Genomic DNA, 17190 nt, shown 5'->3' with positions numbered 1-17190 from the left:
TTTGAATATGCTATCTCGGTTGGTCATAACTTTCCATCCAAGGAGTAAGCATCTTTTAATTTCACGGCTGCAGTCACCATCTGCAGTGATTTTGGAGCCCAAAAAAATAAAGTCTGACACTGTTTCCACTGTTTCCCATCTATTTCCCATGAAGTGATGGGCCCAGATGCCATGATCTTCGTTTTCTGAATGTTGAGCTTTAAGCCAACTTTTTCATTCTCCTCTTTCACTTTCATTGGAAATGTATTTTAATTTCCTGTACTATATTTACAAAAGAAGATGTGTTAATTAAGCTAGACTGGCCTATCATATAACTTTTAATAGTTAATAAAACAATCACTAATGACATACATTATACTGTCTTTCAAATAAAGGGGGCTTCCCAGGTGGCTCAGATGATAAAGAATCCGCCTGCAATTCAGGAGTCCAGGGTTCGATCCCTGGGTTGGGAAGATCCCTGGTTAAGAAGGAAACGGCAACTCACTCCAATATTCTTGCCTGGAAATTCCATGGACAGAGGAGCCTGGCCTGGGCTACAGTCCAGGGGTTGCAAAGAGTCAGACATGATTGAGCAACTAACACTTCAAATAAAGGTTATTTTGAGTATAAACTGTACTTTTAAAAAGTTTATGTAGGTTACCATAATATGGTACCAAATAATACTGCAGACCCTGTTTTTACTAATACAAAGTAATATATAAGCTGATATAAGAAGAGAAACGTACTCAACCATGTAAAAAAGAACAAAGAAGTCCACAATTCAAATATAAATCAGTAAGTCAGGCAGTGTGTACACCACATGCTACAAGCTACTAACAGTAGCTCAGCATGAGAGAGATACCAAGGCTATCTTTGGCTTCAGTGAGTTGAAGTAGGGAAAAGGTAGTTTCGAATCTTGTACCAAAACACCTTCGGATTGTTTTTCCTGATGAGAAATTGAGTAATTAAAAATAGGATTCTAGTTATAAAGGTCACAAACTGATTTTTCAACACTTATAATCCCTTTAAACTAGGTTATTTTAAGAGAATTTTATGAAACCCAAGATTGTTTCAATTATACCAACAACAAAAAACTTTATTCTATCCAGATGGTATCAAAAACTGGTAGCTAAATGATGAGAGAAAACAATAAGCTCTAGATGCAAACATCTCACATGGCATCTATTCTTATCTCTGAAATTCCTAAGTAAACAGATATATGTTTGTTTTATGATAATTCTTCAATATGAACTCCCTTTTCTTGGCTGTGAAGTAATATTAGCAAATTCTTCTCAGAGCTTTCAATAAGTTACCTGAGACACAGGTTTTAGGAGCAAAATGTACAACTTGTTATGTTTAGCCCAAATGTTACACATATGACTGGGAATTTCTAAATAATATATCTGTATAGATGAAATGTTCTGATTCACCCTAAATCTATCAAAATCACTATTTATAACCAAGTTTGGCTTATTTCAAAGTTAAAAATCTTTTTCTTAATTTACATGTATTTTACATTGAAGTAAACATGAATCAAGTTCCCAAAATGTTTTAGGACTATATACTATTATTAGTTTGGCTTTACTGAAGAGCTTTACCAAGTCTCCACTTGTGCCTTGTCAGTCTCTAAGAGAAGATTTGAAAATGCCACATTTCCAATGTTACTTGTCCAACTTTTCAAATTTTGCACATTATCACCCTATAAAACTTTTGTTTCATGTAAAGTTTGGTGAAATAAAGGGATTTTCAGAAAGCTGATTTAGGATTATAACGGAAGAGAATAAGCATCCGGTTAATGAATAAAAGTTATCAAGAACTGGTTAAGAGACATGCTTATCAACCAGCTCTGCAGCTTCAGATGTGAAAGAAATATTCTGTCAATAGGAACCTAAAATAGGGTGACTATACATCCCAAATCAGGGCACTTTTGAGGTCTCATGTCAATGAGGCCCTGTGACACCAGCTGAACAACTATAAACCAGGGCCCATCAGTATTACTCTAACCCCAACTATGAAGCACACAAGGGCAATTCACAACACACTGTAGCTCAACTGGTTTGTCTTTTACAAGGTGTTGTAGGGTGAAGGTTAGAATGGCAAATCTTCTTCGGGAATATTTACATTTCAGGAAACAGATGACTATTTTAGACAACATATGCTGCAGATAAGAGAATACCACAAGATAGGCTGTGCCACAGGACAAACAGTTCTTATTTATGAAACCTCTCTCTTGGTGATGTGTGGCAGTAGAGTACAAGTGTCCCTCATAATTCTAGAATCCCCAAGGATGCCAGGATCTTTCACGTTCAAGCCCCTTATATAAGATAATACAACATTTGCATATAAAGTCGCTCAGTCGTGTCCGAGTCTTTGTGACCCCATGGACTGCAGCCCCCCAGGCTCCTCTGTCCATGGAATTCTCCAGGCAAGAATACTGGAGTTCATTGCCATTTCCTTCTCCAATATAACCTATATACATACAGCCACATACTTTAAATCATGGCTAGACTATTCACAATACCTAATACAATACAAATGCTATGAAACTAGTTGCATGTGGCAAGTTCAAGTTTTGCTTTTTGAAACTTTCTGGAATTTTTTTCTCGTTTTGAACCATTTTGATCCTGTTGGTTGAATCAGTGGATGCAGAACCCAAGGATATGGAAGGCCAACTGTACTTAGTATTGAAACTCTTAGGCATTAGTGTTCAAGTCAGTACTCACCCGATTTTCCACCTCCATCACCTTGATTTATTGCTTACAATCATCATAAGCATTTTTTCCTCAGTCTGCTTGTTAAATTTTGGTGCCACCCACAGTACAACTGGGCTTCGCTGGTGGCTCAGCTGGTAAAGAATCTGCCTGCAATGCGGGAGACCTGGGTTTGATCCCTGGGCTGGGAAGATCCCCTGGAGGAGGGGATAGCAACCCACTCCAGTATTCTTGCCTGGAGAATCCCCATGGACATAGGAGCCTGGTGGGCTACAGTCCATGAGGTTGCAGAGTCGGACATGACTAAGTGACTAAGCACAGCACAGTACAACCAGTCCACATGTGCTCTCCTTGGGTGCCCCACTCCTTCAAAGATGTATTTATATATCCCAAGGACCTATATCCCTGGCCCTGACCTAAGGGATCAGTGCAAAGACATAGAGGAAAATAGTAGAATGGGAAAGACTAGAGATCTCCTCAAGAAAACTGGTGATATCAAGGGAATAGTTCATGCAAGGATGGGCACAGTAAAGGACTGAAACCGTAAGGACCTAACAGAACCAGAAGAAAATAAGAGGTGAAAAGAATACACAGAAGAACTACTAAAAAATGGTTTCAATGACTCAGATAACCATGATGGTGTGGTCACTCACCTAGAGTGCTTCATAGAGTTGTTCAACTTCAGATTCTTTGGTATTAGTGGTTGGGGCATAGACTTCCATTACTGTGATGTTGAATGGTTTTCCTTGGTACTGAACCAAGATCATTATGTTGATTTTGAGACTGCACCCAAGAACTGCATTTTGGACTCTTTTTTTGACCATGAGAGGGCTACTCCATTTCTTCTAAGGAGTTCTTGCCCACAGTAGTAGATACAATGGTCATCTGAATTAAATTTGCCCCATTCCCCTCCATTTTAGTTCACTGCTTCCTAAAATGTCAATGTTCACTCTTGCCATCTCCTGTTTGACCACGTCCAATTTACCTTGATTCATGGACCTAACATTCCAGGTCCTATGCAATATTGTTCTTTACAGCATCGGACTTTACTTTCATCACCAGACATGCACAACTGGCTGTCATTTCTCCTTTGGCTTAGCCTCCTCATTCTTTCTGGAGCTATTTCTCTGCTCTTCTCCAGTAGTATACTGGAAACCTATCAATCTGGAATGCTTATCTTTTGGTGTCATATTTTTCTTGCCTTTTCATACTTTTCATAGGGTTCTCAAGGCAAGACAGTGATTTTCCATTCCCTTCTCCAGTGGACAATGTTTTCTCAGGCCCAGACAAGCAGGGACATGCCCTTCAGCTATTCCACATAGCCGTAGGACATGCCCAGCTACCAGTTGCCCCACTGCTGATCCTCCTGAGTGTGTAAACTTTCACTGGTCTAGGAAAGGAGAGATATACCCATCTGAATGCAGAATACCAAGGAGAGGTAAGAAAGCCTTCCTAAGTGAACATTGCAAAGAAATAGAGGAAAACAATAATGTGGGAAAGACCAGAAATCTCTTCAAGGAAATTAGAGATACCAAGGGAACATTTCATGCAAAGAGGGGCATGATAAAGGACAGAAATGGTATGGACCTAACAGAAGCAGAAGATATTAAGAAGAGGTGGCAGGAATACACAGACAAACTATACAGAAAACATCTTAATGATTTAGTTAACCACAATCGTGTGATCAGTCACAATCATGTGATCACAATCATGTGAGCCAGACATCCTGGAGTATGAAATTAAGTGGGTCTCAGGAATCGTCACTACAAACAAAGCTAGTGGAGGTGATGGAATTCCAGCCAAACTATTCAAAATCCTAAAAGATGATGCTGTTAAAGTGCTACACTTAATATGGCAGCAAATTTGGAAAAATCAGTGGATATAGGACTGGAAAATGTGTGTTTTCATTCCAATCCAAGAGAAGGACAATGCCAAAGAATGTTCAAACTACCAGACTATTGCAGGCATTTCACATGCTAACAAGGTAATACTCACATGCCAGCAAGGTAATACTCAAAAACCCTTCAAGCTAGACTTCAATAATATGTGAACCAAGAACTTCCAGATGTACCAGCTGGATTTAGAAACAGCAGAGGAAACAGACATTAAATTGCCAACATCCGCTGGATCATAGAAGAAGCAAGAAAATTCCAGAAAAACACCTACTTCTACTTCATTGACTATGCTAAATTCTTTGACTGCGTGGATCACAACAAACTATGGAACACTCTCAAAGAGATGGGAACACCAGACCATCTTACCTGCTTCCTGAGAAACCTGTATGCAGGTCAAGAAGGAACAGTCAGAACTGGACATGGAACAATGGACTCGTTCAAAATCGGGAAAGGAGTACGTCAAGTCTATATATTGTCAACCTGCTTATTTAACTTGCATGTAGAGTGCATCATGCGAAATTGCAGGCTGGATGAAGCACAAGCTGGAATCAAGATTGCTGGAAGAAATATCAATAACCTCAGATATGCAGATGACACCATCCTTATGGCAGAAAGCAAAGAGGAACCAAAGAGCCTCTTGATGAAGGTGAATGAGCAAAGTGAACAAGGTGGCTTAAAATGCAACATTCAAAAAATGAAGATCACGGAATCTGGTCCCATCATTTCATGGCAAACAGATGGGGAAGCAATGGAAACAGTGACAGACCTTATTTTCTTGGGCTCTAAAATGTGGGTGGTGCCTGCAGCCATGAAATTAAAAGATGTTTACTCCTTGGAAGAAGAGCTATGACAAACCTAGACAGTGTATTAAAAAGTAGAGCCCTTGCCAACAAAAGTCCATTTAATCAAAGCTACAGTTTTTCCAGTAGTCATGTATGGATGTGAGAGTTGGACCATAAAGAAAGCTGAGCACCGAAGAATTGATGCCTTAGAACTGTGGTGTTGGAGAAGACTCTTGAGAGTCCCCTGCACTGCAAGGATATCAAACCAGTCAATCTAAAGGAAATCAACCCTGAATATTCATTGGAAGGACTGATGCTGAAGCTGAAGCTCCAACACTCTGGCCACCTGATGTGAAGAGCTGACTCATTTGAAAGGACCTTGATGCTTGGAAAGATTGAAGGCAGGAGAAGAAGGGGTTGACAGAGGATGAGATGGTTGGATGGCATCACTGACTCAATGGACATGACTTTGAGCAGAGTCAGGGAGTTGGTGAAAGACTGGGGAAGCCTGGCATGCTGCAGTCTATAGGGTTGCAGAGCGTCAGACATGAATTAGCAACTGAACAACAACAACCAAACCTTTACTGGATACTGAGTGTTGGTCAATGTGCTGCCCCAGGGCCTGAGCAAAGGCTCTGCTGGATTTTTTGACTGGAGCTTACAAATGTTGGAGGATGCCCAGGAGTGGAGGGCTCCCAGGCCTTTCTGCTGTGCTGGCTGCCCTGGGGCTGATCCGCCACCCAGGAACCTCAAAAGGCTCAGGGATTCCCAGCCTCACTGTTGAAAAGACATATGAGTATACCTAAACTTGCGAATAAGAATGTCAGTGTTGAAGTCATGGAACCTACCTTAAATATTTTAAAGGCAGGAGCTGATAATAACTAGCCAGCATATCAGTTTATTTAGTACAACAGAATCACAGAATCAGAAGAAACATCAGAGATGAAATACATCTGTTTGTTCTTAACCTTTAAACAAGCCTTATCGGAGAACCTGAGTTCAACCCTACACTGATCCTACTAACAATAGCAAAAAATAAATAATAACAAAATCTTTGTCTAAGAAGGATCACGTAAATACTAATCTCAGATTCTGCTATTACAGTAATCATGTGAAAATAGACAACTGGCTTTTGTCTACATTGGTAAAAAAATATTGACCTAGTTGAATGCTCATATTTGAAAGCAACACATCCACAAGATTGATGCCTTTCAGTAAAACTCTAGGACTCAACTAACAAAGGATATCCAAAGGAATGATATATCACATTAATTATGCTTGGTTAATTTCCCCATCTTTAAAAAAAAAAAAAAGCTATATAAATTGTGAAAGGACTATCTGAGAACCTCAGCTGGTAAAGAATCCACCTGCAGTGTGGGAGACCTGGGTTCGATCAGTGGGTTGGGAAGATCCCCTAGAGAAGGGAACTGTTACCCACTCCAGTATTCTGGCCTGGAAAATTCTGTGGACTGTATAGTCCATGGGGTCGCAAAGAGTTGGACATGACTGAATGACTTTCACTGCACTTCACTTCACGTCTGTGAACAAAGGAGGATATTCTATGTAAAAATTAAACTTCTTAAACATTTAAGGAGTTCTAACTGTGACCAGCTGAAACTTCAGTACTTTGGCCACCTCATGCGAAGAGTTGACTCATTGGAAAAGACTCTGATGCTGGGAGGGATTGGGGGCAGGAGGAGAAGGAGACGACAGAGGATAAGATGGCTGGATGGCATCACTGACTCGATGGACGTGAGTCTGAGTGAACTCCGGGAGTTGGTGATGGACAGGGAGGCCTGGTGTGCTGCGATTCATGGGGTCGCAAAGAGTCGGACACGACTGAGCGACTGAACTGAACTGAACTGAACTGTGACCTGCATCCTATCAAAGGCACACTTACATATTACAAATAATCCTTAAAGATTATTTAAATATTTAAAGATTAAATTAAAGATTAAAATTATTTAAAGATGATTTAAAGACTTTAAAGACTCAACTTCTTTAAAGAAGTTGACCAGATGCAATCACTACACAACATTCTCTGTTAGACCCAACTTATGTATTTTCCCACATTCACTGTCTCCTGGATGCTCAGTCACTTGCCCAATGCATAGCACCAGCAATTACCCACAACTAATCTAACAGTGCTAGCTGACATGGCTTCCTCTGGGGGGTGGGTGAGGGTAAAGGTGAAGGTACTATTTCCAACACCACCTCCACAGCGACAGCAATGCCTACACGTAGATCGATAAGAAGCTTGGCTTCTCCCACCACTTCCAAATCCCAAGCCCCAGAGCCCCAAGGCAATCTGAAAAGTACAAGGATAGAGCTTTGACCAATAAAAAATAAGTGACAGGAAGATGTTAGCAGATAAATTTCTTTCTCTTCCTCAATCCAACTAATTGGCTCTATACAGCCAGCCTGGAGATGTCCCACATGACTAAATAAAAGTCTATATTTTCTCTTACACTGTGGCCAGTTCAGTAACCACCTTATATTTGTTTTTCCTCCTTATCTAGTTTTTTTTTCTTCTATTTTTCACTCACTCTTGTCTCCCTAGTATGGCATCCAAGTTTAAGCTGTGCCTCAGAATCTGTTGTCTGGGGAGCCTGGGGTAAAATATATGATTCATTATTCTATTTCTGCCCTATCAATTCCTAAATACAATATAGCTTTTTACAGTTAACTGTGTTTTCTCAAAACAGTTTTGAATGACCAAGAGAGACCAAGAATAACTCTCCATAGGAATTCATTAGCTACTTTTTAAAAGTAGGAATCTCAATGTGTGGGTTCCTATGTCTCATCTGTTCTAAACACAGATAAGAAAAAAGATATAATAATAGCAATAATTCTACTTACTGTAGAAAGTAGGATGTTAGATGTAAATACAAAAATGGTAAGTAAGTAGAGAAAGAAAGAGCTGGTATTAACTACAAAAATAATGAGGCAACCCTGGAGCACCCAGTAAATTAAAAATTACCCATACATTATACTGATAGGCAATGACTATATCAAACGTGATTGGTAGAATTCTAAGATTGCCTCCAATATGCTGTTCTTTGCAAATCTCTTCCTCATCTACAGTGTGGGTAGAATCTGTAAATATGACAAAATATAACTCCTAAGATTATGTTACATTAACAGCAAAAGGGTTTCACACAGTTAGTTAATGTTCTACATCAGCTGACTTTAAAATAAGGACATCATCCAGGTGGTACTGATCTAATCATACGAGCATTTTAAATCACAGTCAAGAAGTCAAAGTAAGACAAGTCAGAGAAATTCAAAGGAATTTTATGAATAAGAAATTCTCCATTGATGGAAGGGTCCATGTAGCAAGAAATAAAGGTGACATGGAGGAGATTAGTCAACCAAGAAGGAAAGGAGGAGGTCTTCAGTCCTACAACCACAGGAAATTAAATTCTGCCCACAACCTATAAGAACTTAGAAGTAGATTCTTTCACAAAACCTTGAACAGTCTGGTTGGCATTCGATTTCAGGTTTGCAAGATCCCAAGGAGAAAACCTATTACGACCATGTTGGACTCCTGACCCACAAAATTGTGAGCTAATAAGTGACTGTGATGTAAGCCACTAAGTTTATGGTAACGTGCTATGCATTATAGAAAACTAATACATGTCTGGAAATGAATTAGCTAGTATCTAGTTTATTGAATCAGTTAAACATAGCTATTGGTTATCATTAGTAATTATTTATTTTGGTTTTGTTTTTGTTTCTTTGTTTGTTTTGTTTTGTTTTGTTTTTATGGCAGCACCACACAGCTTGCAAGTTCTTAATTCCCCAACCAGGAACTGGATCTGGTTCCCACAGTGAAAGCACTGAATCCTAACCATTACCAGGGAATTCTCACTAATTATTTTTAAAGACAAAAAAGAAACATATAAAGTTTGTTAGATGCTCTCCAAGCTACATTCTTATCAGGAAATTAAACTGCCATTATACTCTACTAACATTTCCTTTAAAGGTTTCTATTTTACAATCAATTTTTATTCTCTATAAATTGGCATTACTACTTTGCAAGTTTTCTCTCTTTCCCGCTGGTCAATTTTCAACAGAGTTAATTAAATCCTCCTTCATACAAGCTAACATTTTATCTCAGAATCAAGTCCTCTAGAAGAATATTTCAAAAAAAAAAGAGGGTGATTATTGTGAACAGTGTGCTATTTTTCCCATGAACTAATAGAATAATGATGATGTTCAAAATGAAAGGCTGCAAACCTGGGAAATACATAAATGCTTCTGAATTAAAAATTCAATTATTTTAATATAGTTTATAAATATATATTTATATCACTTTCCTTTATGCACTGTCACTTCTAATATGACTAAGCACAAATCTCCTTCAGCCATAACATATAATAAAATAATGTATTTTATTTCTGCCTTAGCCATTGATATTTGAACTAAATGTTATTCAGATATCTATAGTACTAATTGAAAAAACATCCTTTCATCTTTCTTATTTTTATTATTTTCAAAGAATTTGAGAAACATACACTTTGGATCTTCTGGTTAAAAAAGTAGAAATGAATATAGACAACTTCAGGTCAATGATCTTTAAGTGCTCACTCATATGGTATCCATTGGGAACATGAGCAATAACAACAAAATCAGGAGTAGTGATGACTTTTGTTTGCAGTTTCACACCTCTTATAGAATCACTTGCTTTATTACATGGTAAAAGTACAGAGTAATAGAATACTAGCAAGTTTTACTGAATGTTTCAAGTCAATTTGTTTATTGTGAGAATTCCATTTAAATTTTTACTAAACCCACATTAGGCAAACACTAATGCAAGGAAAAATGGCATTTGTAAAATGAACTAACATACTAGAGTGAATGGAACGATGGATGGGTTCAAAATTGGGAAAGGAAAATATCAAGTCTGTATACTGTCATTCTGCTTATTTAACTTCTATGCAGAGTACAGCATGCAAAAAGCTGGGCTGGATGAATCACAAGTTGGAACCAAGATTGCCAGGAGAACTATCAACAACCTCAGATAGGTGGATGATACCATTTTAATGGCAGAAAGCAAAGAGGAACTAAAGCCCCTTGATGAAGGTGAAAAAGGAGAGTGAAAAACCTTGCTTAAAATTCAACACTCAAAAAACTAAGATCCTGGCATCCAGTCCCATCACTTCATGGCAAACAGATGGAAAAAGGTGGAAATAGTGACAGACTTTTATTTTCATGGGCTCTAAAATCACTATGGATGATGACTGCATCAATGGAATTGAAAGATGCTCGCTACGAGGAAGAAGAGCTATGACAAACCATATATAAAATAGATAGCCAGTGGAATTTTCTGTATGACTCAGGGAACTCAAACAGGGGCTCTGTGACAATCTAGAAGGGTGGGATGGGGAGGGAGATGGAAGGGAGGTTAAAGAGGGAGCGAACATGGGTGTGTACCTATCGCTGATTCTTGTTGATGTTCAACAGAAAACCATAAAAGTCTGTAAAGCAGTTATCCTTCAATTAAAAAATAAAGTGGCAAAAAAAAAGGAGGAAAAAAAAAAAAAGCAGAGGTATCACTTTCCAGACACAGGTCCATATAGTCAAAGCTACAGTTTTTCCAGTAGTCATGTTTGGATATGAGAGTTGGACCATAAAGAAGGTTGAGCACCAAAAAATTGATGCTTTTGAACTGTGGTGCTGGAGAAGACTCTTGAGAGTCCCTTGGACTGCAAGGAGATCCAACCAGTCCAACCTAAGGGAAATCAGTCCTGAATATTCACCGGAAGGACTGATGCTGAAGCTGAAGCTCCAATTCTTTGGCTGCCTGATGCGAAGAACTGACTCACATGAAAAGACCCTGATGCTGGGAAAGATTGAAGGCAGGAGGAGAAGGGGCTGACAGAGGATGAGATGGTTGGATGGCATCACCGGCTCCTGGAGTAAAAGCTCCTGGAGTTGGTGATGGACAGGGAGGCCTGGCATGCTTCAGTCCATGGGGTCACAAAGAATCAGACACAACTAAGTGACTGAACTCAACTGAACTTAGATATTCATTCCAGTGTTGTCATGTTCCCAATGAGACAGCTCCATGTATTAATTTTAGAGTACAAAGTGCCATTAATTTTCAATGAAATTATTAAAGGAAGTTGCTAAGATATATATGTTCAGAGACATAGCAGCATTTACAACTGAAAATAGAAGCAAAGAATATCACACCTTATAAAAAATAATATAACTATAAAAAAGGACAGAAAACATTTATTTCCCAGTGAAAAATATACTCACTCTGGGAAGAAAGAAAATGACTAATATATCAAAATGAAAAGTCAGAAAATAGTTTAATAATAAAGGCTAACTCAGAGAAAATCTACATTTCCTAGAATACTTTGATGATAGGAAAATGATAAGTAAATTATTTCCCAAGTGTGATGTATCTAGGAAATAGATCAGTGAAACAAAAAGAGTAATATCATCACAGCATACAAACAGAAAATTCACATATAGAAGCAAAAAAATCACAGTTTACATTGCATTCATGTTTAAAATCAAACATCACTTTTTCACATTCTGAAGATTCTCCCCCCCACCCCAAATATGGAAAGAAAAACAAGCCAGGACTTTAATATATTTTTTTTCAACCTGGAACAGCTGCAAAAAACAAATCTTGCTGGAGATAAGCTTGGTTATAAATATCAACATTCCCTTTAAACAAGGGAGTCCAGTTTTCATACCATCTGCCTCTTTCTAAAAGTAAAAAAAAAAAAAAAAAAGAAAATCGTAAACCAGGACATTCTCTTTCAAATAGGCATTTGGAAATGAATGTCATAAAAAGGCTGTGAACTCTTCTGGGCCCCTGTGTTTAAACTTGCCCTTTTGGTTCATTTTACAAAATGGAATTTTATGAAAGTAAACAACTGAGTGCACTAATAAACTTCATGAAGCAATTAATAAAGAAAAAATATAATTTTTCAACTGTTCAACCCAGGAATTGAACCAGGGTCTCCTGCATTGCAGGCAGATTCTTTACCAGCTGAGCTACCAGGAAAGCCCAAAATAAAAAATAATTGTTCAACTTTTTCACATTATTGACCATAATCACAATCTCTGGTCCAAATTTCCCCTTGATGAATCATATTCCCTTACCGTTTATTTTTTAACTATAATACATTTGTCACTTTTGCTACCTTTTTCCAAAATTTTTTTATAGCCTGTTCCTAAGACTAACACGTTATCTCTTTCAGTACAGAAGTCTAGTTACTACAGAACCAGACTTTCAATACAGGTTCTATCCTCTGCAAAAATCTCTCCTATGCCTCTCTCAAGACAGTGGTGTTTTCATGCTTCAATTTCAAATTTACCTTAAAACCTCCTTTCATCTTTTGCCCTTAATTATTTTTCGTTCTTTGTTAATGACCTTGTGATTGAACACTTCAATTTTTCACTGTGCCACATTATTACATCTTCAATAACGAAGTTCATAAACCATATCCATTTTTTAACTCCTTAAAGCATTCACAAGAAAGAATAGATGCGAGATGATCCACCGAGCAGAGACATTCAGAGTGGTATAGTAGAGACGGCTACATAAAAGAATATCCACTACAGTAATATGAGACCACCTGAGAGAAAATAGAGGAAACAGAGAACAGAAAAAAATGGTATTTTGTCTTTTAATGATAAAGGTAAATGTTTAGTCAATTCCCTGAATTACAGTGGTAGGATTCTGAAAAGCTACTAAAACAAAACACCTAGGGAGCCTTGGCATAATTCATTATCATCTTCATGTTTATTCTTTCCCTTCCTCTTTTTTTCTATACACACATAAACACACCCCTATATACTGCAAACAAAAAGAAGACTGAGTCTTTAATCATGAGCATTTGTAGCTATTTTGATGCTAAAATGCACTTAAATGTGTCCTTCATAGGAAAAATATGTCCTAAGACTTCTCACTGTCGATCCGTTTAAGCCACAGACCGCCTAGGTCTGTAATTATAGAAAATAAAGTTCTTTTACAAATGACATTTAATTGCTTTCTTGGAATGCTGCATCTTCAGTGTATAAGAAGGGAGGAGAGAAGAGATTTCTTCAAAGTCATGGTCAATAATATTTAAAATGAATAACCATATTATAGCAATCAATATTTCATTTCTTCATGATCTGATGCAAGCATGACAAAATATGAACAATTAGATGATCAGTGTTGCAACAGGAAAGTTATTTTACCTTAGACCTTTCAATTGTTACTTTTAAAAGGTGAAAAAGCTCTTTTCATATTAAATTTAGTCTATTTTTTATTTTCTGACTTCCCTTCAGTAGAATGTTTGTACAGTTGTTTGTACACTAAAAAATCTCAAATAAATTAGAACACTGGATACTCAGTACATTTTTGAACAGATATTTTCCAGACCTATTATGTTAACTTAAAACATCCACATTTTATGCTTAATTATTATAAATTTGATTTTAAAAGCTTTGAATTTTAAAATATTACTATAAGTTCTCTTTTATAAGGAGATGAGTCTGATAAAGTATGAGTTAACTCTTCCTTGCTTTAACTTATTTCCTTTCTGGTTCTGTCCCTTTTTAATTGTTTACTAAGCTAAGCTCGTTTACCATTTTTCAAATCAGTACAGTAAGAATTCCTCTCTCATGTGGCTGCTGTAAGCGTTAAATTAAATTGCTAGTTCATTTAAAGTACTTAACATGGTGCTCCTCACATAGTAAGTGCTGGATAAATGTTGTTAGCATCATTACATCATACTGACTTAATCACTTACTCACTGTGGAGTCACCATACAGTCCAAATAAGCTTTTTAAGAGAAAAAAACTAATCTGAACTTGAAGACCTTACATTCATGTAAAAAGTCACTGAGATACATAAAGAAAAAAAGAAAAGGATGGTCTCATAATATCTATGTGTAACTTAATTACATATAAATAGTACCCTTTCTGCTATCATTTGGTCTCCTAACCATCTTCTATCATCAGCTAAGTGGCTTCAGCAAAAATATCTTTGGATAACTTAAAACAACAACTTACATATATGGTCTTCTTCTTAATGTGTTGAAAACTTTGGATGAATAGATTATCACTTATATACTTACAGTTTATGTATATAAGGAGCATTCTAAAATACTTTCTAAAATGGAAGGCTTCTGAACAACAACAAAAATCTTGAACATTGGTCCCATTTTTTAAACTAACAATTTAATCTTTGTCAGAAATCTCAAATTATTCTCCAGTCTAAGAAAAGAATCTTCTCCATTCAACACTTGCACTACTTCTCTGTTATTCCTTCCTCAGGAGTTCAATTGTAAACCCTTGATGTTATTTCTAAGCCTATATGTCACAATTTCTCTTATATATTCACACTTGAATTAGATAGGTAAGTATGGTTCTTTTTACTAGAGCAGTGGTAATCAAACATTAGATAAAACTGGTTCCATTAATGATCAAAACTTGAATTTGCAGTACCAAATTTAGCATTCCAAATGTTAAAAATTACCCTAGCTCTAAAATATAACGCTGAGTAAGAAATATAATTTTAGGATATCCTTTAAATTACAGTCCATTCCAATGTTTTCCAAAAAAAACCCTTAAGAAAAATATAATAATATTCAAATCACTTCTCTATTTTATTTTTGAAAATTAACTTCACTATAACATACTATTTATTTCAAGGTCCATCATAAAAATGATTTTATAAAAGCACTTGATAACTACCTCACTAATTTTAGAAATATTTCCCCTACTATTGGGTCTTTATTATTTTGACCAAAATTTGGGAGCAGGGAATAGATTACATATCATGGGCCCTTTTAATGAAAATGGCATACATAAAATTCACTTAAAATGTTTATTTTCAAATTATTACTGAACTCTGAACAATTTAAAGAAAAAAAGCAATTGAACTTTGCAAAGCAATTTTTACAGTAAAATGTTTAACCTGATTTTGTACAAGTACAGAACTCTGCCCAGCAACCTCTCAGTCCCAAGTTGATCTCATCTCCTGTTTGATTCAGTAGCAACTCCAGGTTGTGTTTCTCCTGAAACACATCTTCATCTCAGTCTGGGCACATGAGTTTGTTTCCCAAATCACAAAAATATAGATCTTTAGGTAAGGTCAACTGACTTTGCCAGTTCACTCTCATTCTCTCACACACACCAAAACACACATTTACACATATACCAAACAGACAAAAATCTGCATACGTGTGCTCAGACACAAACATTGATCATGTCAGTACTTTGATCTCAGTGCAAGAAGTGTCCCGTCTCCTTCAAGTATAAAAAGTGTCCTACTTCCTCTGTGCCCTGGAGTCTACACCATAAATATATGGGGAACCACTGAAGAGTTCTAACTAGAATGAGGGGTGGAAAAAGACAGTAGAGGATAACGTCACATAAATAATAGGGGCCCATTTTCTTCCATTTTATGACAAATTTCTTCTCTCCACGAGACTTATGAGACATCAATGTATCAATTAATCAAGAAAGATTTAAAATAATGTTGAATAATAGATATTTTATTATCCTAATTTGTTCTGTGACCTTAATTGCTTATATGCAGGTACATTGATTTTGCTGCTGCTGCTGCTAAGTCGCTGCAGTTGTGTCCGACTCTGTGCGACCCCATAGACGGCAGCCCACCAGGATCCCCCATCCCTGGGATTCTCAAGGCAAGAACACTGGAGTGGGTTGCCATTTCCTTCTCCAATGCATGAAAGTGAAAAGTGAAAGTGAAGTCGCTCAGTCATGTCCGACTCAGCGACCCCACGGACTGCAGCCTACCAGGCTCCTCCATTCATGGGATTTTCCAGGCAAGCGTACTGGAGTGGGGTGCCATTACCTTTTAACCAATGTATAATTATCAAAATACAGTAAAGTACCAAAATATCATAGTGTACCAAATATCAAGAGAGATCAAATATTTTAATTTGGCAACAAATTCTCATAGACAATAATACTAAATGATTTAACAAATTAATCAGATAAAGGTTTATGGTTTTATAGACCTCACTCTGTTTTCTTGGATTTATCCAAAATCACAAAATAAATTCAAGTAAAAACATTTCCCCATCGTAATCCTGCCTCCCATAAGAAAGAACAAATTCCAAACTCAAGTTCATTGCCAAAAACAAACAAAAACAAGAAAAACAAAGTGAAAGAAAACAAACCACAAGTCAAAACACCTTTTGCCAAATGTTAAATCAAATAAACACACCTTGTGCTTTGTCCTTGAGGCTGCCAAGTCTGAACTCTGGAGAGCTGCCAAGAGGTGAGATGTTTCCAAAGGCAAGATCTTTACTGAGGAAGCTGTGCTCGCATTCCTGGCAAATTCAATTCCACCAATAATAATATTCTGATTGCTTTTTCTTACTGGAATTCAAATAGAGTATATGGAAATATTAAATGGATGATCTCCAGTTCCTTAGTGTATGCAAAATAAAATCACTGTAGTAGCATTTTCCAAGTTGTGGTTTATGGCTCGCTAACTCTATTATATGTTCATTCAAATTAAGTTTCTATGCCAATATATACTTGAAAAAACACTGCATACTATTCCCCCCTTTACACAAGATACAATTTCATTAAAAGGCTCTGAGAAGTCTTGTAATAGAAAAGCCTATTGAAATTTACTTGAACCGAGGTGTCCCAAACTTATTTAAGTAAAGACCCTCTTTCACTATAATCAACAGCAACATTATTTATGCAGATCACACTTTAAGAATGATTCATTGTATAGTGATTATCTGTAAAGCAGTAAGAGATGTTTCCTCTACATTTTAGACTTAAATATGAATATAGAGACTGATTTGAATTTATTTTCCATTAGGG

At 36.9% G+C, this 17190-nt stretch overlaps 1 protein-coding gene across 6 annotated transcripts in view; it reads right to left on the bottom strand.

Annotated features, from left to right (window-relative positions):
* The window catches only part of TRIQK (triple QxxK/R motif containing), a 117131-nt gene that overhangs the window by 78970 nt on the left and 20971 nt on the right, over positions 1-17190 (bottom strand). For 3 of the 6 annotated variants that reach the window (XM_061439388.1, XM_061439386.1, XM_061439387.1), the window contains one exon: positions 16577-16731. The exons of 2 other annotated variants lie outside the window; for them this stretch is intronic. In XM_061439388.1, the coding sequence (XP_061295372.1) occupies positions 16577-16731 (155 nt within the window). Of the gene's footprint in view, positions 1-16576; positions 16732-17190 lie in introns of those variants that run through there. One more of the 6 variants, XM_061439390.1, reaches the window with a different exon arrangement.

This window comes from Bos javanicus, chromosome 14 (genome assembly GCF_032452875.1).
Source record: "Bos javanicus breed banteng chromosome 14, ARS-OSU_banteng_1.0, whole genome shotgun sequence".
Lineage (NCBI taxonomy): Eukaryota > Metazoa > Chordata > Mammalia > Artiodactyla > Bovidae > Bos > Bos javanicus.
This window is presented reverse-complemented; position numbering and strand designations above follow the sequence as displayed.